General features: G+C 44.3%; 4 protein-coding genes across 6 annotated transcripts in view; 3 read left to right on the top strand and 1 right to left on the bottom strand.

Annotated features, from left to right (window-relative positions):
- Positions 1–22,847, bottom strand: part of LOC310670646 (uncharacterized protein) — a 306,280-nt gene that overhangs the window by 138,369 nt on the left and 145,064 nt on the right. The window lies entirely within an intron of this gene.
- LOC310670577 (uncharacterized protein) overlaps positions 1–22,847 on the top strand; it is a 100,588-nt gene that overhangs the window by 45,483 nt on the left and 32,258 nt on the right. The window lies entirely within an intron of this gene.
- LOC310672774 (uncharacterized protein) overlaps positions 1–22,847 on the top strand; it is a gene marked incomplete at its 3' end in the record, with an annotated part of 40,427 nt that overhangs the window by 11,293 nt on the left and 6,287 nt on the right. The gene's annotated exons all lie outside the window — the stretch shown is intronic.
- LOC310670655 (vomeronasal type-2 receptor 26-like) lies at positions 16,845–19,723 on the top strand. Its single transcript, XM_083426287.1, has 3 exons — positions 16,845–17,228; positions 17,666–17,792; positions 18,811–19,723. Exons 1-3 carry the CDS (start codon positions 16,974–16,976, stop codon positions 19,719–19,721), a joined length of 1,293 nt encoding a protein of 430 aa, XP_083282413.1. The 5' UTR covers positions 16,845–16,973; the 3' UTR covers positions 19,722–19,723.

Genomic DNA, 22,847 nt, shown 5'->3' with positions numbered 1-22,847 from the left:
TTTACGCACCAAATGAAGGAAAATCGGAATTTTTTAAGAAGTTACATGAGACCCTGATGGACTATATGGATTACAATATGATCTTGATGGGAGATATGAATGGAGTAGTGTCTACAAATATGGACAAGGCACAGAGACAGGTAGTCACCAAGGATGGCAGACTACCAAAAACCTTTTTTGACATGACTGAAAATATGGATTTAGTTGACATTTGGAGAACAAAGAACCCTTTAGGAAGAGAGGGAACTTTCTTTTCTGAGGCTAAGATGACATGGACAAGAATTGATCAAATCTGGGTAACTAGAGGACTGACCCCGAAGACCAATAAAGTAGAAATCAGCCCTAAAACTTGCTCCGACCATAATGCTGTGAAGATGGAAATGAAATTGATGCCAACTGGTTCCTTTAGATGGAGGATGAATGACACCCTGTTTAGGAATGAGGAAGTGACCAAGAAGGCCCAAAAAACTCTGAGAGACTATTTTGAGATAAATATGAATACTACAGTGGAAAAAAGAGTAATTTGGGATGCAAGCAAGGTGGTTATGAGAGGTTTTTTTTGATACAACAGAATGCAATTAAGAAAAGAACACAAAATGAGAAAAAAGACAAAATCCTGGAAAAAATAAAGGAAGCAGAGAAAAAACTGAGGGTGAAACCAAAGTCGCAAGAGATTCTGAAAGAAATAAAGTTATATCAAGTACAATATATGAAAATGATGATTAGACAGATGATGATTAGACAGATGAGACAAAAGACATTTGAATTGGCAAATAAGTGTGGGAAATTTCTGGCCTGGCAATTGAAAAAAAGACAAAAACTTAATACAATTACACCGTGGAAGTGGAAGGAAAGAATATACAGAATCCAGTAGAAAGTAGAAAGTGCTTCCAGAGGTATTTTAAACAACTATATACGCAGGAGAGGCAGAAAGAAATAGATATTGACAGATTCTTGAAAATTAATGGACTACAAAAAATTTCTCAGGAAAATAGGCTAATGTTGAACCATAAAATTACAGTGCAGGAAATAGAAGGGGCCATTAAGAATATGCAACTGGGTAAATCTCCAGGACCGGATGGACTGACTTCAAGATATTACAGATCTTTGAAAGAATGGATAATACAACCTTTAAAGGAAGTCTGTGATGAAATATTGGAGGGGGGAAAGGCACCTGAGTCATGGAAAGAAGCCTATATTACACTTATACTGAAAACAGAGACTGAAAAGACGCAACTTAAGAATTACCGCCCCATATCACTGCTTAATGTGGATTACAAAATTTTTGCAGTTATATTGGCTAAAAGATTTAAAAAAGTATTAGCAGAAGTAATTCATAAAGATCAAGCGGGCTTTCTCCCGGGCAGACACTTGTCTGATAATACGAGGAATATAATTAATATTATTGAAAAACTCCAAGTGAAGATCAACACCAAAGCAGTTTTGATATTTGTGGACGCGGAGAAAGCCTTTGACAACATTTCTTGGAGTTTTATGAAAAAGAATTTACAGGGGATGGGGGTGGGTGAAGGTTTTGGAAACGGTATAGGTGCAATTTATTTAGAACAGAAGGCTAAACTAATTGTGAATAATGTGGTGACAGAAGAATTTAAGATCAAGAAAGGAACACGACAAGGGTGCCCAATCTCTCCATTGGTTTTTATATCGGTCCTGGAGGTTCTGTTAAACATGATAAGAAGGGACCAATCAGTTAAAGGTATTCAAGTGGGAGCTAAACAGTACAAATTGAAAGCATTTGCTGATGACTTGGTATTGACCTTACAGGAGCCAGAATCTAGTACTAAGAGAGTATTGGAATTAATTCAAGATTTTGGTCAGGTAGCAGGCTTTAAGTTAAATAAGATGAAAACTAAGGTTTTAGAGAAAAACTTAACTGCGATGGAGAGAGAAAAGTTTCAGAAGGAGACAGGATTAATACTGGCTAAGAAAGTGGAATATTTGGGGGTTAATATGACTGTGAAAAATGTGAACTTATTTAAGGATAATTATGAAAAATGCTGGTCTGAAGTGAAAAAGGATTTAGAAATATGGTCAAATCTGAAACTATCACTGTTAGGTCGAATTGCTGTCATAAAGATGAATGTATTGCCAAGGTTGTTGTTTTCGTTTCAAACATTGCAAATCGTGGACAAAATGGACTGTTTCAAGAAGTGGCAGAGAGATATCTCTAGATTTGTCTGGCAGGGCAAGAAACCTCGAATAAAATTTAAGATATTAACAGATGCTAAAGAAAGGGGTGGATTTGCCCTGCCAAACCTTAAACTCTATTATGAATCAGCCGCATTTTGCTGGCTGAAAGAATGGATGCTTCTTGAAAATACTGATATTTTAGATCTGGAAGGTTTAACAATGTATTTGGCTGGCATGCATATTTGTGGTATGACAAGGTTAAAGTTCATAGAGCCTTTAAGAATCATATTATCAGAAAAGCATTGTTTAATGTTTGGATAAGATACAAGGATTTGTTAGAAAATAAAACCCCAAGATGGTTGTCACCAATGGAAGCGAAGGCATTGAAAAAACTCAAGAGGGAGCAAGAGGGAGACAGGCTAAAATTGCACAGTTTGGAAAAATTGAAAAACAGAGTTCGAGATTGGCTCCATTATTATCAAATAATGGAGGCATATAATTTGGACAAAAAAATAGGCTTCCAGGTGGAAAAATCAAAATTAGAAGCAGAATTGTTAGAACCCAAACTTAAGAATTTGTCAAGAATGTATAACTTGCTGCTGAAATGGAATACTCAAGATGAAACGGTGAAATCTGCTATGATTAAATGGGCACAAGATATTGGGCATAATATTATGATGGCTGACTGGGAACAGTTATGGACCACAGGTATGAAGTTTACGGCATGCAATGCCTTAAAGGAGAATTTAATGAAAATGATTTATAGGTGGTACATAGCACCAGTCAAGCTGGCAAAAATCTATCAGCTGCCTGATAATAAGTGTTGGAAATGTAAAGAGACGGAAGGTACATTCTTCCACCTTTGGTGGACGTGCCCAAGGATTAAGATCTTCTGGGAAATGATATTGTCAGGGGTTCAGGAGCAGAGGCACAGGATAGGGAGGAAATGGAGAGCGAGGGGGAGGAGTCCGAAGGAAATGTCAGCGATGACAGCGGTCCGAGGTCTCTGAGTCTTTCCAGTGAATCGGAGGATTCACAAAAGGGGGCTCCCATGGTCAGGGCAAGGGGAGTGCCCAGGGGGGCACTTCAGGAAGAAGGGGCCATAGGAGACTCAGAGAGCAGCAGTTGGAAATCCGGACCAGCGTCCACACCAGAGTGCAGTAGGGGGGAGGAGTTCCAGGCATCGGGATCAGGCGGCGCGCCACCAGCGGGAGAACATGAGGCAGGATTGACCACGCCTCCGTCAGGGAGCGAGGAAACGGTCAAGAGGAAGGTTAAACGCGCGCGCGCGCCAAGTTCAAATATACAGGAGGGCGGCACAGTTGGCAGCCCGGGTAGGGAGCCAAGTCCTAAAGCCCGCCGAAGAGAGCGGGAGGAGTCAGGGGGGTCAACGTCTGCGTCGGAAGAGTCCAGGAAGGAGGAGACCCCGGGGGGTAGCAGGACCCAGAGGAGAAAGGAGAGAAGGAAGAGGTGGAGTAAGATTAGAGTCTTAAACTGGTGTACAGGGGGCGGGGATTCAGATGGAGCTTCGCCGGTCTAGACCCTAGACGTAGAGCTGGGGCGCTGAGGCTTGGAAATGGAAACTATACTTCAATAAAGACTTTGTTACATTACTACCGGCTAGCGTTGGTCCTCTGTGAGCTGGGACCTGGAGCCAGCTCTGACAGATATATAATGAAATGAAAAAGGTATTTAAATATACCTTTTTGAAGAAACCAGAGGCCTTTCTCCTGGGCATGGTCAGCCAAGGAAGGATAGAATCATTTTTATGTACTCCACAAAAGCAGCAAGAATACTCATCACAAAACATTGGAAGACACAAGATCTACCCACCCGGGAAGAATGGCAGATGAAGCTGATGGACTATATGGAAATGGCGGAAATGACTGGCAGAATCCGAGACCAGGGAGAAGAGTCGATGGAAGAAGATTGGAAAAAAATCAAAGTATATTTACAGGAATATTGCAAAATTAATGAATGTTAGAAGAATACTGGAAGGAAGGTATATGGTTTTAGCAGAAATGTTATAAAGAATTAAGCAAAAACTGATTGTTAATGGGTTGAAGTGGAAAATTTAAAGTTAGATTGTGTTAAGATAAACTATAGAACAAAAAATTAAGAAAGAGGGAAAGGATTTGCTGAATTAGCTAATTTGAACTAGAATACAAAAAGGGAGGTGTGAGGAAGTCGAGGAAATAAGTAAATGAAAGATAAAGATATGGAAATTGGATGTGTTTTTAAATGTTTTGGTTTTTTCTTGTTATTTTGATGTATTGTTCTTTTTTCGCCCCCTTCTATTTTTGATGTATTGTGTCAGGGGTTCAGGAGCAGAGGCACAGGAAAGGGAGGAAATGGAGAGCGAGGGGGAGGAGTCCGAAGGAAATGTCAGCGATGACAGCGGTCCAAGGTCTCTGAGTCTTTCCAGCGAATCGGAAGATTCACAGAAAGGGGCTCCCATGGTCAGAGCAAGGGGGGTGTCTAGGGGGGCACCCCAGGAAGAAGGGGCCAGAGGGGACTCAGAGAGCAGCAGTTGGAAATCAGGACCAGCGTCCACACCAGAGTGCAGTAGGGGGGAGGAGTCCCAGGCATCGGGATCAGGCGGCGCGCTGCCAGCGGGAGGACATGAGGCAGGACTGGCCACACCTCCATCGGGGAGCAAGGAAACGGTCGAGAGGAAGGTTGAAGGCTGGGCGCGCGCGCCAAGTTCAAATGTACGGGAGGGCGGCGCAGTTGGCAGCCCGGATAGGGAGCCAGGTCCTAAAGCCCGCCGAAGAGAGCGGGAGGAGTCAGGGGGGTCAACGTCTGCGTCGGAAGAATCCAGGAAGGAAGGGACCCCGGGGGGTAGCAGGACCCAGAGGAGAAAGGCGAGACGGAAGAGGTGGAGTAAGGCTAGAATCTTAAACTGGTGTACAGGGGGCGGAGATTCAGATGGAGCTTCGCCGGTCTAAACCCTAGACGTAGAGCTGGGGCGCTCCGGCTTGAAAATGGAAACAGTACTTCAATAAAGACTTTTGTACATTACTACCAGCTAGCGTTGGTCCTCTGTGAGCTGGGACCTGGAGCCAGCTCTGACATATTGCCTGTTAATTTTTTTTATTGTTTCTTCTTTTCTTTTATATTTTTTCTCTGTAACTATAAAACTTTTAATAAATATCTTTTAAAAACAAAAATGGGGTCCATTTTAGTGGACCCAAAGTAGAACTTTGGACAAATCCCTTGAGTTTTCATGAGAAGTAAAGGAAGGAGGAAGAGTGATGTGTCAGGCGTGGAGAGTTCTCTCCCTTTGGTAACATCACAGATAAGAATTAACAAGCAGTTAATCTATTTATAGTCTTTTTATTACAGCACCATGTTGCAAGCAGAAATACACAGCTCTCCACAAGGAGGGCAGTTGGCTGCTCTAAATCCTCCTTCCGACTTCCGTAGCATTTTAGGTCCCAATGGGAAGTTCCTCCCCCCCTCTGACTTCTTTGCTCTCTGATATGTTCAATCCTCCGAGTCTGTGGTGAGGGGGGTTCCCCACACTCTCAAGTGACATCTTAACTAGCTGCCCCCTCCTTTCAGGTTCCCTTGTCATTATCTCATACCTGGGCAACTCCTCCCTCAGCTGTTCAGCTTCTGTCTCTCTCTCTACTTCTAAACACGCTGTGAAAAGGGGTGTGTGTGTGACTTTTCCCCTCCATCTCTCCATCGGACAGGAAACTGGTCTGCCATAGAATGCATTCCCCAGTCGTCGTCTTTAGACTATTCCCTGACATGTTGTGATCATTTGGGTTGCCCTTTTAAACATTTTTTTGATGTGCTATGGGGTGCTGCAAGGTACTCTTCTCTCCCCAGCGCTATTTAACATCTATACGCTATTTAAAATCTATATGAAGTCATGGGGTGTGGTCATGAGGAGTTTTGGAGCAAGGGGCCACCAGTATGCCGATAAAACACAACTCTAGAGACATGGATGGCACTGTGATCTACTGATCCAACGATAAACTGGGGAGGAGTTATTCCCAGTTATCCCCCCAGGGAGCGGGGCCAAGCAATGCCTATGCCCACCCCCTGCGGAATGCCTGCACCTAATCCTGGCACAATTGGTCAATCCGCAGGCAGGCTGCAACCCACCCCAGCAGGGCACCAAATTGTGGACGTTTGTCATTGGATCTCCCACCCTCCGTCCTGACGAAGCCAGTTCGTCTTTGTGGGATGAGGCAGTGTTTCACCAAGTATATTTGAAAAGAATCTCACACACCAAGCTGGATTTTTAAGGGCTCTCTCTCACACAGCTCAAAAGCTGCTGCCCACCTTTATTGAAGTCTCTGCAGGAGTCTCTCTGCAAAAGTCCTGCAACAATCTCCCAGCTAGCAGATAAAGAATGTACAGTACATCACGCCCCCTCAGATCGTGTTACACAGACCAATCGCTACATTGGCATGAACTGTTCACGCGTTGTCCATGCCCCCAAGCAGCATCTTGCTTTGTCCAGTAAGAAACTTCTTTCCATGCCAATATATATAAGCAACCATTTTCCTACATGCCCTCTTTTCTTTATATATTTAAGCGCAAATGAAAACAACTTTAATCAGCATCATACACGGAATTTGCTAAGCGTTTATATTGTGCCACATAAATCCTTCTAGTCAGCCCAGAGGCTGGACGTGGTTTATTCCACCAGGCACTGCATTGAGCAAGCAAAAAAATAAGCATTAAATGCAACAACAGAAAATTATAAATCCAACAATTAATGCAATTATAATCAACAAAATTTTTCTTAACCATTCACCATTAGGTAACCAAGAGAATAGCCATTCCCATGGGTCAAAACCCTCAGGTGGATTCAAAGGATTATGAGCTATCATTTCTTGCAACAATTAATTGTTGCAGAAATATTGATTTGATTAATCAGATATATACATACAAAAATGAAAATGAATTAAAGCACAAACTCCTAAAACATATGGATAATGACCTAAAAATTTCTTTGTATTATGATTAAAATGAAAGCAATGAGACGCTGTTTCTACAAGCGACAAAAACACAGGAGATAAACTTATACAAATATCCTTCATATTATTACTAATCTTATATAAAGCATTTACTAAAATACTATGCAATAATAAATGCAAAACCGCTTTGATTGAGGAAGAATATGCATACACATCCAACAATCAGAAAGATTGAGCATAAAAGCAAAATGATTTATGTCCTTAATATAGATATTATTGCTCCAAATCTGATGATATATCTCAGGTTTTCTTGCTTTTTGTAAGGAGCATCACGGCATCGTCTTACAGAGTTTTTCAGGTGTTTAAAGTTGTGAGGTCGATGCCAAACTAATAGTTCAGGGGGGCAATAAGGATGAGAATGGTAAATCACTCCAATGGCTGCTTCAGAGCAACCTGCGTGATATTTCGTGGCTCGATTATTGGCATGTAAAAACCACAATCCAGAAGAGGCAACACAACCATTTTTGCAAACACAAGAGCCCATTTGCTGTAAATAGGCTACATTCACGGTTCCTTGTACTGAATCAAAATTCCAACCCCAGTTGTAGGTAGCAACACAAATGAATGGGGTAGTTGTTATTGAGGGGTAGAACCCAAGTAATTCCCCAGGCAAAATGCAGCAAAACTGTACTGGTACTTAGTAATCAAAGTGGCTTCCCAGAAGGTAGGAGGGCCAATGCGATAAGGACGGAGATGGCCCTTCAGCATGCCAGGAAACAGGAAGGAACAGCTGTGGAAGGCACATTGGAAGGAACATGGCGATGTCTCCAGCTGCAATGTGGATTGAGGTCAGATGGCAGATCTCCATCGGCAGACAGCGTGAAGTATGGTTTCAAGATGCTGGTGTCCCAGGAAATCAGGGAACTTGGACCTTTCCACTCCAGGTCTGGAAGCAACCTGTAAGACACTAGAGGGCGTTGCAACACTTCTTCCCTCCTGAAGTGAAGCTCAGCAGGTGTAAAATTCCCGTTGTGAGGATACAACAGATGATTTAAGGTGAATAACACTTGATGCACAATGTTAGGTATTTCAGAGACAGGAGCCAAACATCCTCCCAATTGCTTATTGAGGAGGGTCTTAAAAGTCAAATGTTGGCACGCTCAATGATTGCTAGTCCTGTAAAGCAACTTAATATCCCATAAAGAGCAAAAGTCAGAAAAAGCCAGAAAAATATATGCAGAGCCGTTGTCAGTCTTCAAAGTATGGGGTTTTTCCCATAACAACAAAACATTTTTAAAAAATGCATTTTCCTCTAAGACAAAAAATACACACGAGCCAAGCCATAAAAAAAATCGCTGTAAAAAATCCAGAGCCGAGAACAAAGGGGCTTTCGTTTTCTTCAGATTCAAGGCGACCTTGTCTGTCTACTTTGATTTGCAACATAAGTCCGGGAACAGAGCCAAAGAACGAAAAAGCAACATTTCTATATGAGAGTCTGTGCAGGGGGAGAGGAAAAAAGATTGTAAAATGTCTTCGGTGCGGCCTGTCTTTTGTGAACTGAATCACACAGGTGCCTCTGCCCCCCCCCATGGCAGAAGAAAAACCACTGCAAGCTTTTCTCAAGTTTTGTCCTTAGCAAAAGTTTGAAATCCAATAGAGGAAAAAACAGTGGCCAGCAGACGAGCCCTGCCCTCAGAGTGGCAGGCCTTGAGCATATCTGCAATGACTATATTAGGAGTTGTCATCAAAGGGCGTAGCACTTGCTTACAGTCTTTATTTGCATTGTCAATTGCAAGCTGACGTACAATCACTTCTTGGGCTGCCACATCCTGAACTTGCCTTTTAAGAGTGCCCCAATGACCCCCTCTCTTGTTTTTGTCATCTGGGACTGAAGCCAAAGCATCCTGAGTTGCGGCAACGGTGGCTTCCCAATACTGAGGATCCAGGGGCAATTGCTGAGTAATGGTAAGGAAATTTCTCCCTCCCGGCAGTCCATCGAGTACCTCAGCCTGTGTAAGCATGGCTGGGGCTGGAGGAGATGGCACAACGCCAGCAGCAGCGGCAACAGAGGAAGATAACTCTTTTATAAATTGCAAGTCAAATTGTTCAAGTCTGTGAGGCCCTCCACCGGGAGCAAGCACAGGGAAAAGATTAGGTGTAGCAGAATCAAAGGCAATTAACGGCGGAAGAGCTGCTTGAAGAGGGGTGGACGAGGGGGTGGAGATGGCGCCGAGAGGCCAGGAATGCAGAGAGAGGGAGGGTGGGGGAGCTTTCGAAGAGACAGAAGCCGGCAGGTCCAGAATTTGTGCCGTTGGCAGGCAGGGACACAAAAACACAGAAGGTACAGGAGGCTTTGCGGCAAGAAGGATATTTGCTGGAGTCAAACAAGACATAGCCTTGTAAACACAGCACCAAGCATGTAAAATTCTGACATCAGTCTGAGGGTGATTCTGAAAAAAATGTCCTATTTTCTCCCAATCCTTCAAATTCCATGTCCCATCTTGGGGGTACCAGGGAAAATGGATGTCAAGTGCTTCAATCAAGGCTTTGAGATCAGCATCATTCACAACAAGATTGTTGCTGGCAAGAAGAAACTTAAGTTCATCAAAAAATTTCTTTTGTGGTGGTGAAAGGGACTGCCCCATGATAGCAGAACGTAAGGGAGCGCTCTCACCTGGGATCCGAAGAAGAACGGATGAAGGACGCGTCTGGAACCCTTGCCGGGCGTAGGTGAGCGCTGAGAAGCAACGTGAAGTCCGAAGTCAGTCACACGGGGCGCCAAATGACGAAGCCAGTTCGTCTTTGTGGGATGAGGCAGTGTTTCACCAAGTATATTTGAAAAGAATCTCACACACCAAGCTGGATTTTTAAGGGCTCTCTCTCACACAGCTCAAAAGCTGCTGCCCACCTTTATTGAAGTCTCTGCAGGAGTCTCTCTGCAAAAGTCCTGCAACAATCTCCCAGCTAGCAGATAAAGAATGTACAGTACATCACGCCCCCTCAGATCGTGTTACACAGACCAATCGCTACATTGGCATGAACTGTTCACGCGTTGTCCATGCCCCCAAGCAGCATCTTGCTTTGTCCAGTAAGAAACTTCTTTCCATGCCAATATATATAAGCAACCATTTTCCTACACCGTCCCCTTTTTCATGTTTCTTATTTCCATACTAAGACCTTCCTATGAACATTGTCAGCTGCCATATTTGGGGCCTGATGTCAGAACTCTGCACAACCGAGCTACTCCTCCTCGGACATTCTTCGTCATCTACTCTGATAGTGATTAACGACCTAAACCTTTGATGAGGCTCTAAGCACGTTCCCATTCCGCAGAGTATACAAACATCAGCCGAAGGACGAGAAATATATGAACTACATTACTACGATTTATTTCTAGCTATGCAGGACAGAAAAGAATATGCATCTGTTCTATGTGATGGCAGAGAACCAACTGGAACAAAGAAACAGGAAACGAGTAATAACAACATCCGTCTCCCATCTCCCGTGAGACTTCCAACAGTCTGGAATGTAAACAGAGTCTTGTGACTCCAAAAACTGCACAGCGGCATAAACAGAAATCTAACACCTGGCAGGAATTTTTCCATTTGGCAACTTGGCCCTGGCCATTTGATTTTCGCCTTCCTCATAGCAATCCTCACAACTTTGTGAGGTTAGGCATTGGGGAAGCCTTAGTCTTGGCTGGAGGGGAGGTTACAGCCTCTGTCCACCCCTTCTTGGTTAAGTGTATCCTGTTAAAGGGATCTGTGAGGAGTTGCTTCTGTCCGGATGCCCAGGTGGGGGCTAGGGCCATAGCACTCCTACAACAGGGACCCTTCGGTGATTACCCCTACTTGATGTAAGTCATGAGGGGGGCAGGTGTGGATTACCCTTAGATGCACCCCCAGTAGATGGACTGGGGTGGAATAAATGGCTATACGCAATGCCAGTGCCAAACCATTCACATCTGTAATCAATAGAATTGTGGCTCATTTGGACCCAATGTTATGCTGTTGTCTTGTCTGGTTTTTCATCACTTAGGGAGTGACAGGAACACAGGAACTTGAGACAATTTGTAGGCTCTTTGGGTGATTCCCACTTCTAAAGGAGCAAGTGCATAGTTTGGGGGTACTCTTGGATACACCTTTGTCACTAGAGACCCACGTGTCCTCTATGGCTGTTTGTGAACAGGAATAGCCTGACCACTGGAGCAATGGAAAACTTGGAGCGGGACTACTGTAATGCACTCTTTCTGGGGCCGCCCTTGGGTCTGGTGCAGAATCTCTAGTTGGTGCCAAAAGATGTGGCCAGATTGTTCTTGCGAGATTTTGGTCAAGAACATCTGGCACCACACACCTCGCCCATTTGAAGGACTATCCACTTAAACCTATTTTCTGCTTCCTGCAACTTCCATTCCTGATTCACCAGAGGACCTCTTCTCTTATTCCATGACTACTAAGCTTACCCAGGAGGCACCTTGTTGGAAGCTTTTTTTGGAAGTCCAAGTGTTGATTTGTCTGTTTCTTTATTAAATTTATACACTGTCCTTCACCCAATGATCTTAGGGTGGTTCACAGCATAAAAATATAGGTTAAGACTAAAAAGTATATAATAAAAACAAAAATAAAAACAAAAACCTACAAAAAGATCTGCTGAATCGCCTCTGTCTTTACGTGAAATTTCAGTTCCCTTGTTCACCTCTCAAATTCATCAGAATAGCCCTATCCTGTGTTAGCATCAGTGCGGGGGGTGGGGGGTGGGATTCTGCCAGGACTCACGTATGATAGTTCAGGGAACTTCTAACTCTTAATCTTGGTACTTTTCACCAATCTTTGGCATTTGCATCTCACAGTTTGGAGGCAGATGTTGGAGTTTTCGCAAACATGTTTTTCTTCAGCCCTGCAGTTGCAGGTGGAGCTGCATAAAGTGTTTAGGAACTTGCAGAAGTGGTACTTTTTCTCCATATAATTATCAAAATGATAGTGTGTGTTGTTTTTTTGCTTCCAAAGATCACATTTGAGTCCACTAAACGTGATGTTATGGATCTGAGGCAGAAAGGTCTGGCAGATATATGCCTCCTAAGCCACCCAAAACTTGGGGGGGCTGAGATTTAGGACAGATGATAACTGCACCAGAATGAGGTTGGCTTGACTTCTCTCCACTTCAGATGTGACCCCTCTGCAGAGCTCCGTTAGTAAGAAGAAAGTTACTGCATCTTGCAAGGACCACAACAAAAGGCTTCTAATTCTTTGTAAGGGAGCAGTCATAAAGGAGGTGCTCGTTCCTGTGAGGAAAAAAGATGGTCCTCATTCTGCTGCTTCTACTGCCTTATGGGGACTGTGGGAAACTGAAGACAAAATGCCTCTTGTCTTTGGAAAGGGATGAGATAGATTCACCTAATTATTTCAGGCCAGGAGACCACCTCATCAGTGGGGTCCTCTCTGCCACAAACATTATGTTTCATCCTCATATCTTTAGCCAATGTCCTTCCACCAGCTTTTATTGGTAAGACGTTTTGTGGGGATGGAGTTCCTGGTGTTCCACTTGCTACCATTTCCATGAGATCCAACTCATCTCCAGTTACTTTCTGGGGGCTTTATCATGATCTGGTACCTGCCTTTAAGAACATAAGAAGATCCCAGTGGCAGATAAATTTGGGGGTGATTAGGCTCTCAGCGGCTACCAGTCACAATGGCTATGTTCTCCATTCACTGTCACAGGTACTATGCCTCTGGGTACCAGTAACTGAGAATCTCAAGTAGGGGAAGAGTTCTTGTGCTTCTCAGTTTTGCATGTGCATCTGGTTGGCCGCCTTGAGAATGCTGGAACAGATGAGCCTTTGGGCTGATTCTGCAGGATTCTTCTGAAAAATGATGGTAGGAGAAGGGTGTCTTTTTGCCTTAGGTTTAATATACAAGGGGGAAATATCTACTTTCTCAAAGCGGAATTATGATAGTGCTTTCTGGATCTTTTAATCACTTTCTTAGATCCATAATAATAATAATAATAATAATAATAATAATTTTATGCCCCACCCATCTGGCTGGCTTTCCCCAGCCACTCTGGGCAACTTCCAACAAAATATTAAAATACAGTGATCTGTTAAACATTAAAAGCTTCCCTAAACAGGGCTGCCTTCTGATGTCTTCTAAATGTCCGCTAGTTGTTCTTCTCTTTGGCATCTGGTGGGAGGGTGTTCCACAGGGCGGGTGCCACTACCGAGAAGGCCCTCTACCTGATTCCCTGTAACTTGGCTTCTTGGCGTGAGGGAACCGCCAGAAGGCCCATGGCGCTGGACCTCAGGGTCCGAGCAGAACGATGGAGGTGGAGACGCTCTTTCAGGTATACTGGCCCGAGGCCGTTTAGGGCTTAAACGTCAGCACCAACACTTTGAATATATTATGTCCCACATCCTTTGCCCATTTTATCGTAACGCAATTTACCTGGTCCTCTTTAGTGTCCCATTCCAAAAGCTTGTAAACGTACTGAGAACCAATGTAGATCTTTCAAGATTGGTATTATGTGGTCTCGGCGGTCGCTCCCAGTCACCAGTCTAGCTGCCGCATTCTAGATTAGTTGTAGTTTCCGGGTCACCTTTAAAGGTAGTCCCACATAGAGCGCATTGCAGTAATCCAAGCGAGAGATAACTAGTGCGTGCACCACTCTGGCGAGACCATCTGTGGGCAGGTAGGGTCTCAGCCTGCATACCAGGTGGAGCTGGTAGACAGCTGCCCTGGACTCAGAATTGACCTGCGCCTCCATGGACAGCTGTGAGTCCAAAATGACTCCCAGGCTGCGCACCTGGTCCTCCAGGGACACAGTTACCCCATTCAGGACCAGGGAGTCCTCCACACCTGCCTGCCTCCTGTCCCCCCAAAACAGTACTTCTGTCTTGTCAGGATTCAGCCTCAATCTGTTAGCCGCCATCCAACCTCCATCCGCCTCCAGACACTCACACAGGACCTTCACTGCCTTCACTGGTTCTGATTTGAAAGAGGTAGAGCTGAATATTAGAGGTAGAACAGAAATATCACTTGAAAAGTACTGGCATGTATATAATTTCTCCCCCCAGGAAAGGATCCACAAAGTACTGGCAGCTCCTCTCCTTCTTGTATGCCATTCAAGCGATCAACCAGAATCAAAAGCTGTTACCCAACATCACCCTGGGCTACAGCATCCATGAGAACTTTTTTGATGGAAGGGTGACCTATGATGCTTTGCTAGACATGCTGTCAATTGGGCAGCTGAGCTTTCCAAACTACAGCTGTGGTAAACAGACTAACTTACTGGCTGTTCTCGAAGGGTCCGACTCTCAAAACTCCATCCAGATTTCAAACGTGTTGGGCATCTATAAAATCCCACAGGTAGGAATGGAGAGAGGTATAATAGCATTATGATATTGGCAGTCTTATTTTCAACTACCCTCCTGTTGATCCCTAGCATCAAGTTTGCCTTCTTTACGGCTGCCACAACCTTCAAGGAAATCACTGTTCCCACCAAAGGGTCTTTGCAATAGACCTTCCTCCTTCCGAAGACCTTCCCAATCTCATGTTGGGCTTAGAAATATTTAGGCTTTGATCTGAAATCAAACAAGATCCAAATCTTCCTTCTCTTCCCAGGTCACTTATGCTTTTGTCTCTCATGTTCTGAATGATAAGAGGCATTTCCCTTTTTTCTACCGGATGGTCCCCAAAGAAGAAGCCCTGTACCCAGGGATTGTCAAGCTGCTCCAGCACTTCCGATGGACGTTGATTGGCCTCCTTGCACCAGACACCGACAATGGAGAGAGGTTCCTGAAGAGCTTGACACCCGTGCTCATCAAGAGCGGTGTCTGTGTTGTCATCTCACAAAGCATCCAAGGACTGAATACAAATGGAGTAGACATTCCTCGTCTTCCATTCGACAAGTGGAGGCAAGTGCATGTATTTGTTTACTACGGGGAAATGACTTATTTCTTAGATGGACTACTCATTATACAACAGTTTTTTGACATAGGGATGAAATCCATTGTTGGGAAAATCTTCATCACAACAGTTTTGTGGGATGTCGCCCTGGAACTGATGTATAATTTGATATCTTTCCAACACATCCATGGTATATTTTCCTTCTTCACTGAGACAAGTAAAGAGGCAAAATACGGTGATTTTCCACCCTTTTTCTTTGGTATTAAGAAGTTTTGGGAGGATGCTTTTAATTGTTCCTATTCAAAGCATGCATTCTCAGTGAAAGGCCGGACAAGATGCAGAGAGAGAGAGAAACTGGAGAGGCTTCCCCAAGAAGATCTGGAAAGAATCCTCTCTCTAGACAGCTACATGATCTACAACACTGTGCAAGCCGTGGCTCGTGCCTTAAATGCTGCATATTCATCTAGATCTAAGCAGAGGGGAACTGAGAGAATGGGACTTCAAAGGCTACAACCATGGCAGGTATTTTCTTTCCCTTCATAGACATCTCAACTGAGCATGACAATCGATTGTAGTGTTGCAGATATTGAATATTGTGCAGTTTGAAATGATTGGAAGCATAAGAACTGGAAGCATTCATTTAGATATTACTTACTCTCTCTCTCTCTCTCTCTCTCTCTCTCTCTCTCTCTCTCTCCATCTTTCTCTTTCTCCTGCTTTCCAGCCTCCAGGCTGTTTGCTTTATCTTCTGGAGAGCTTCCTTTACAAAACTCTATTGAGTTTTGGAGCCAAAGACAAAAAGGCAACTCCCTTCAAAAAGGAGATATTGCAATCCAATACCTTCATCACATGATCTAAGGTTACAACACTCACATGTTAAACCAGTTAGTTAATCTCAGCAAGAGCCCAGAGCCCTTTAGGGAAAAAAACTACTATGGAAAAATCCCAAAGTTTGCAAAACATGTTACCCATTTTCCATTTTCAACCTTCCTTAATACATATACATTTTTCCTTTCTGTTTGCTATTCTTATTCTTGCCTCATTGCACAGCCCCCCGAGCAACTGCTCCCATCATGTGCCCAATTCTCCTTATTCCGCAAGTTGGGATTATTTTTGGCAGGGGAGATGGCATTGATCAGGCTGTCTCTAGTCTCTCTTCCTTTGACACCCGCTTGACTCTGCTCTGGCTCTCTGCTCCCTCCACCAAGCTCCTGCCTTTCCCTGCTGAAGCCCATATTGGAGATTTCATTCAGGTTGCCTTGAAAGGAAAAGCGAACCTAATTCACTCTTTCTGAAACAATCCAAGGGGGCAGCATCCTTCAAAAACATGCTTACTAGGAGAAAATCACACAGAAACGCTGAAGAATTCTGATGAGTTTCTATTACTATTATTATTTAAAAAATGCGTCAGAGATGTGGAGAACTGAATTTAAGATTGGGGTGTGTGAGAGAAAACAGTATGAACCAAAAGTGACAAGATCCCTCCATGACTATTTGAGTCTGCAACCAGCCCTAAGCAAAGGGGAAGTGGATTGTCAGTATGCTTCCATTATTATTATTATTATTAGATAATTTTTATTAAATTTTCAATCTAACAATTCCAAATAAACATTTTACAAACTCTGAAATATCCGATGACTTCCCTTCTTCTCTTTCCATGGTTCATTTATACATCCCTTATATTTTGTTATAACCATTCAAATCAGTTTTCTACTTTTACATCCATCAAACATTATTTATGTGGTTGAGTTTATCTTAATGCTGCCACCATTTTCAGCTGCATACAGTTATTTTCCCTATATTCAATAAATGCTTTCCACTCTTCTTTCATTGTATCTTCTTCTTGCTGTCTTCTTCTGTATGTTAAATCTCCAATTTCTGCATATTCTGTCCACTTAAGCTGCCAATCCTCTTTAGCTGGGACCTCGCTGACTTTCCATTTCTGGGCCAGCAAAACAGGGGCCTATGCTTCCCTTTATTCTAAATGCTCTCATCTTTGCTTCTGTTCCAGCTCCACCCTTTCCTAGGAAACACCCAGTTCTACAATTCTTCCATGGACAGAGTGTATTTGGATGAGAACGGGGAGCTGGCAGCCGACTTGGACATTGTGAACTGGGTGGTGTTCCCCAATAAATCCGTCCTCAGAGTGAAGTTTGGGAGTATCGACAGACAAGGATCCCCAGACCTGAAGTGCTCCATCGACCAGGAGGCCATTGTGTGGCCCAAGTGGCTCAATCAGGTGACGGGGAGTGGGAATCATGCCTGTCATTTTGCTGTCTTTTCTATGAGCTGTAATAAGTGCTCCCTGTTCTGTGGGCTGCTGCCCTCAGTTGCCTGTCAACTCCAGCACTGGGCTGTTGTTCCAGATAGTTCCTACAGCTCCTCTGCTCAGCTGGGTGCCAAAGGAGGCTTCCTGCTAAACTGTGTGTATGGGGAAAAGGGGGTTCCTTGCTTTTCGGTTCTTACATGAATTTTATTAGTAGTGAATAGCTCATGGCCCATATACAGAACTTTATTTAATGGAGGTCCTTTGTTTTTTTCTGAATTTAATCATGAATAATTCATGTAATGGACAGTGATGGGAAATGCTTAGTTTCAAGCTATAGTCTAGATGCTACAGCAGATACTATGCCTCAAACAACAATTCTCATTGACGCTCTTCGTCTCTGTGCCTAGACCCTTCCTACTTCCAGGTGTGTGGAAAGCTGTCGCCCTGGATCCGTCAAGGTGATTCAGGAAGGGAAGCCTCTTTGCTGTTATGAATGTCTTCCCTGTGCAGAAGGGACCATCTCCACTCAGGAAGGTGGGTGACTCCAAGGGAAAGGCTGGCCTTGGGGAAGAGAGAAGGGTTCAGTCAGGAATCTCTCAAAACCATTTCTGGGCAGGACAAGGCTGGTATGCTTCATGTGTGGGAGTGAACCGGGTGATTCAAATCATCATCATCATCAATCTCTTTTTATGATTATAGTTTATGATATTGTTCTAAAATGTATCATCATCATCATATATATAAATATAGTAAGCTGATTGGGAAAGGAGGATATAAACATGTCAATCACTAAATGGCTGCCCACCCATTTCCCACTTCTTAGCCCTCCTACTCATCCTTACTCCAAAAAATACCTTTGATCAAATGTGAAGGAGGGAGGACTAAACCACAGAGCCTCTTGGTCTTGCTGATCGAAGGGTCAGCAGTTTGAAACCACGTGACGGGCTGAGGTCCTGTTTCTCTCTGAGCTTCTTCCATCCTAGCAGTTCGAAAGCACACCAGTGCAATTAGATGGATAGGTGTCACTGCAGCGGGAAGGTAAATGGTGTTTCCATGTGCTCTGGCATTCGTCATGGTGTCCCTTTGCACCAGAAGCGGTTTAGTCATGCTGGCCACATGACCCAGAAAGCTGTTTGTGGATAAACACCGGCTCCCTCGGCCTGAAGCGAGATGAATGCTGCATCCCTTAGTTGTCTTTGACTAGACTTAACTGTTCCGGGGTCCTTAAGGAGGGAGATTGTTATGGACCTAGGGTAGATATTAGACTTCTGCACAGACCCCTGGTCCTCCTTTTGGCCCTGGTATAGGGGGCTCCAAGCAGCCCAACCTGCCAGAGGCCAAGCTGGGGATCACCAGCCCTGGAATCTGTCCCAAATTTCTTTGGGGTAGAGCTAATGTTTAGAAAAACCTAATTAAATACCTGTAGTGATCTGTGGCTGTCCCAGACTGACTTGGTCTACGACTGAATCTCTCCCAAGAGGCTAGATACTGCTCAGGGCTTGGCCGAATCCAGTATATTAGATATTACTCTCTCTCTCTCTCTCTTTTGCAGATGCAGACCATTGCAAAAAATGCCCAGAAAACCAGCATCCAAACAAGAACCGAGATCAATGTGTGTTCAAGTATATCACCTTCCTAGCCTATGAAGAATCTCTGGGGGTTGTCCTACTTTCCCTTGCCCTACTGGGGTCCTTAGCCACAAGCTTTGTTTTAGGAATCTTTATTAAATACAACGAAACTCCCATAGTCAAAGCCAACAACCGGGACCTCTCCTACATCCTCCTGGTCTCCCTCCTGCTTTCCTTTTTGTCCTCCTTCCTGTTCATTGGGAGGCCAAGGAAAGGGACCTGCCTTCTCCGACAAATGGCCTTCAGCATCATCTTCTCTGTTGCTGTTTCTTCTGTGTTGGCAAAAACCATCACTGTGGTTCTGGCCTTCCTGGCCACCAAGCCAGGGAACTCAGTGAGGAGATGGCTGGGGAAGAGTCTGGCCAACTCCATTGTCATTTCTTGTTCCTGTGTCCAAGTTGTCATCTGCATGATCTGGCTGGGGATCTCGCCACCATTCCCAGACTCTGACATGCACTCCCAGCCTGGAGAGATCATCCTGCAATGCAACGAAGGGTCTGTGGCCATGTTCTATGGTGCCCTTGGCTACATGGGCTTCTTGGCGGCCATCTGCTTCACAGTGGCTTTCCTAGCCAGGAAGCTTCCTGGGGCCTTCAATGAAGCCAAGCTGATCACCTTCAGCATGCTGGTCTTCTGCAGTGTTTGGGTGTCCTTTGTGCCCACCTACCTGAGCACCAAGGGGAAATCCATGGTAGCCGTTCAGGTTTTCTCCATCTTGGCCTCCAGTGCTGGGCTCCTGGGCTGCATCTTCATTCCCAAATGCTACATTATTTTGCTGAGACCTGATCTGAATGCAAAGGAGCACCTGACAGCAAAAACTAAAGATAGCATCTGATTCTTAAAATACTATTTTTCAAGAAGGTAGAGAAGTGATGTTCTTGAAAATTGATGTTTCAATTTAAAAAATCATTACCATCATTTGATCATGTAGAACCAACCAACTTAATGGAAGTAGTTATGAAATTTGGATTTGGCTGAAAATTTGTTAATACTTTGGAAGATATAGATCACATAGATCACAGGAAATTCACATTTTGTAATTATTCTTGGAACAAAACAAGGATGTCCACTGTCACTCCTGTTATTTCTCCAAGTGAATCTCCAGCCCCCGGCTCTCTCACTTCCTCATTCATCGCCACCTCCTCTGCAGGTGCCACTAAGTGCTCTCTGTCTTTGAGCTCTTTGCTCTCCTACTTTTAAGGCTCGCTTGGTTCTGGAAGATGGTGGGTCTAGAATGGTTTCTAATGATGTGTCAGCCAGATGTTGCTCTGGCTCTCCCATGATTTCCCAACTTTTATCCTCATCTGCCTCTGAACTTTATACTTCCCTTTATACTGTCTTCCTCTTCCTCCTCCCTGGGAGGGTCAGATGGAGAGGGGGTCTCCCCCATTCCTCCCTGGCCCTTGGTCATCTTGGTCACCCTTCACCCCATACCTGCCAACTCATCAATATCTTCCTTAATTTATGGTGCCCAGAACTGGACACCATATTCAAGGTGTGGTCTGACCAAGGCAGAATAGAGTGGGACTATTACGTCCCTTGATCTGGACACTATACTTCTGTTGAAGCAGACTAAGATTTCACTTTTATAAACTTTATAGAACTGTTTAGAACTTTTACAGCAGCCTGGAACTTCCAAAACTGTATTGGAGAATCACGGGAGGTGGGAGCCATCCAGACACCAAGAAGCAATCAGGGTGCGTAGCGCAATCAAAGCGGTGTGGGAACTTTATCTCTGGGACCCATAGATGGCTGTGGGGACATGCAGCAGACCACGCTTATAGAGAGCATGAATCCCACAAAAATGTTTAGCTCCACTGGGCCCTTAACTTTAAAAAAGGGGGGAGTTTCAGGGAGCATGTGGAAGATCGGGGGAAATCAAAACCCATTCCTCCTGATCAGAACTGATGAGTTGATGACCACTGTAAGCAGATGAAAAGATTAGCAGGATTGCAATAACACTTGTAATGTAGCAATTGCTATGGAGAAAATGGAGTGATGTAAAATATGGACTATTGAACAGTATGCAGTTTAAAACCCATGGAGGGGAAGGTGAGAAGTCCAAAGATTTGGAGAGATCTTTAAATATAGATGTGTATGGTTGTCTTGTTATAATCTTATACTCGCAAAATCAAATAAAAACTATTAAAAGAAAAGAATTGATGAGCTGGTTGTGTTGAGTGCTCACAGCCCATCCCAAGCAAAACATTCAGCTTCATTGGGCCCTTAATCCAAAATGGGGGCTGAAGGGGCCACATAGGGCAGGGGGACTTGAAACCCATTCCTTGTGACCAAGAACAACAGGAAATTCACATAGGGGGTTCAAGCAACCCACCCTGAAAACAATATGAGCTTCATCCCTCTCTTAAACCAAAATAGGATTTCAGGGGCCACCTGGAAGGTTGGGGGGCTCTAACACATCCCTTGGGATTGCAGGCGGATGAGATGGTTGTGCACAACCTGCCACCCTCAAAAATATGTTTGTGGTGACATTTAAAACTAGCCCGTTTGGGGTGTCCTAAAAGCACGAGGGAAAGAAGGAGGAGCACAGCCACTCTTCATTTGTGATGTAGGCTTTTTGCTCTATCCCTCTCACCGTCTGCAGCTGTTTAGGGAATTGACAAGACAGGGGATATTTTATGCACCAAACCTTTCAGACTCAGTGCGAGAAATTATGAATCTCTGGAGAAATCCCTGGAGAAATCCCTGGGAAAAATAAGAATATTTATGAGGCGGGGAAGCATCGCCCTGGCAACCTTCTGGAGTCTCTCTGTGGCTTGAGGAGCAGATGCAGAGCTGGAGAAAACATGTTTGCAAGAACACAGAGAAGCAGCTGTCCTGTTTTGACATGGGCCAGCATAGGGTGGAAAGGTCAGCTTGGATTTTAGATAGCAATGCACCTTTGTTGGGGTGAGGACCAATATATCCTTTAGGATGTATGCAAATATATACACGCTCTACATCTGAACCCTGTGAACTCATGAAACCCACTCCCTTTATAAGGGGATTCTTATTCTTATTATTTTATATTCATTGAGTTTATATACTGTTGTATACATAGAGGTTTCAGGGGAGTTCACAGAAAAGATCACAACATATATAACCAGAATAAAAACAACAACCCAATAACACCCACCCCCCGAAAGGAGCCACATTTTAAAAGGGTATAGGATGTCAATCAGGTCAACCAAAGGCCTGGTTAAAGAGGAAGGTTTTTGCCCGGTGCCTAAAGGGGTATAATGAAGGCGCCAGGCAAACTTCCCTGGCAAGAGCATTCCACAGACAGGGAGCCACTGCAGAGAAGGCCCCTTTCTCATGTTGCTGCCCTACGGACCTCTTGAGGAGGAGGCACACGAAGGAGGGCCTCAGAAGATGATCTCAGGGTCCCGGTAGGTTTATATGGGAAGAGGCTGTCCTTGAGGTAATGCAGTCCTGAGATCACGCTGACATGCTTGGATCTCCACATCCCCAAGGCCATCTTCCTCCTTACCAGACACATTCTCCACTAACTGAACCTTCCGCACCATCTGAATTATCCCAAAAGATTTGTCTCTTAGCTTTGTCTCCTTGCGCATTCTCTGAGGTTTACAAAGAACTCCAAGCATTTGCAGTCATCCCCACCAAACAGAACTTTATTTCTGCAATACAGCACAACTTAAGATTTCTCAGGACAGGTGTTATGTGGTCCCGGCAGGCACTCCCAGTCACCAGTCTAGCTGCCACATTCTGGATTAATTGCAGTTTCCGGGACACCTTCAAAGGTAGCCCCACGCAGAGCGCAGTCATCCCCACCAAACAGAACTTTATTTCTGCAATACAACGCAACTTAAGTAAAGGCAACTCGCCGTTTGCACGGGGGCTGCATTCTGGGCCATCTTTCATTGCGCTGCTGGTTTTCGTCAGATCACCCACCACCATAGCTTGCTTCTTGACCTTGCTATGGACCTGTGGTTGGTCGCCT

Source organism: Podarcis tiliguerta (genome assembly GCF_965153285.1).
Source record: "Podarcis tiliguerta genome assembly, chromosome: 2".
Taxonomy (NCBI): Eukaryota; Metazoa; Chordata; class Lepidosauria; order Squamata; family Lacertidae; genus Podarcis; species Podarcis tiliguerta.
Note: the sequence above shows the minus strand (reverse complement) of the source record. Positions and strands in the feature narration are given on the sequence as shown.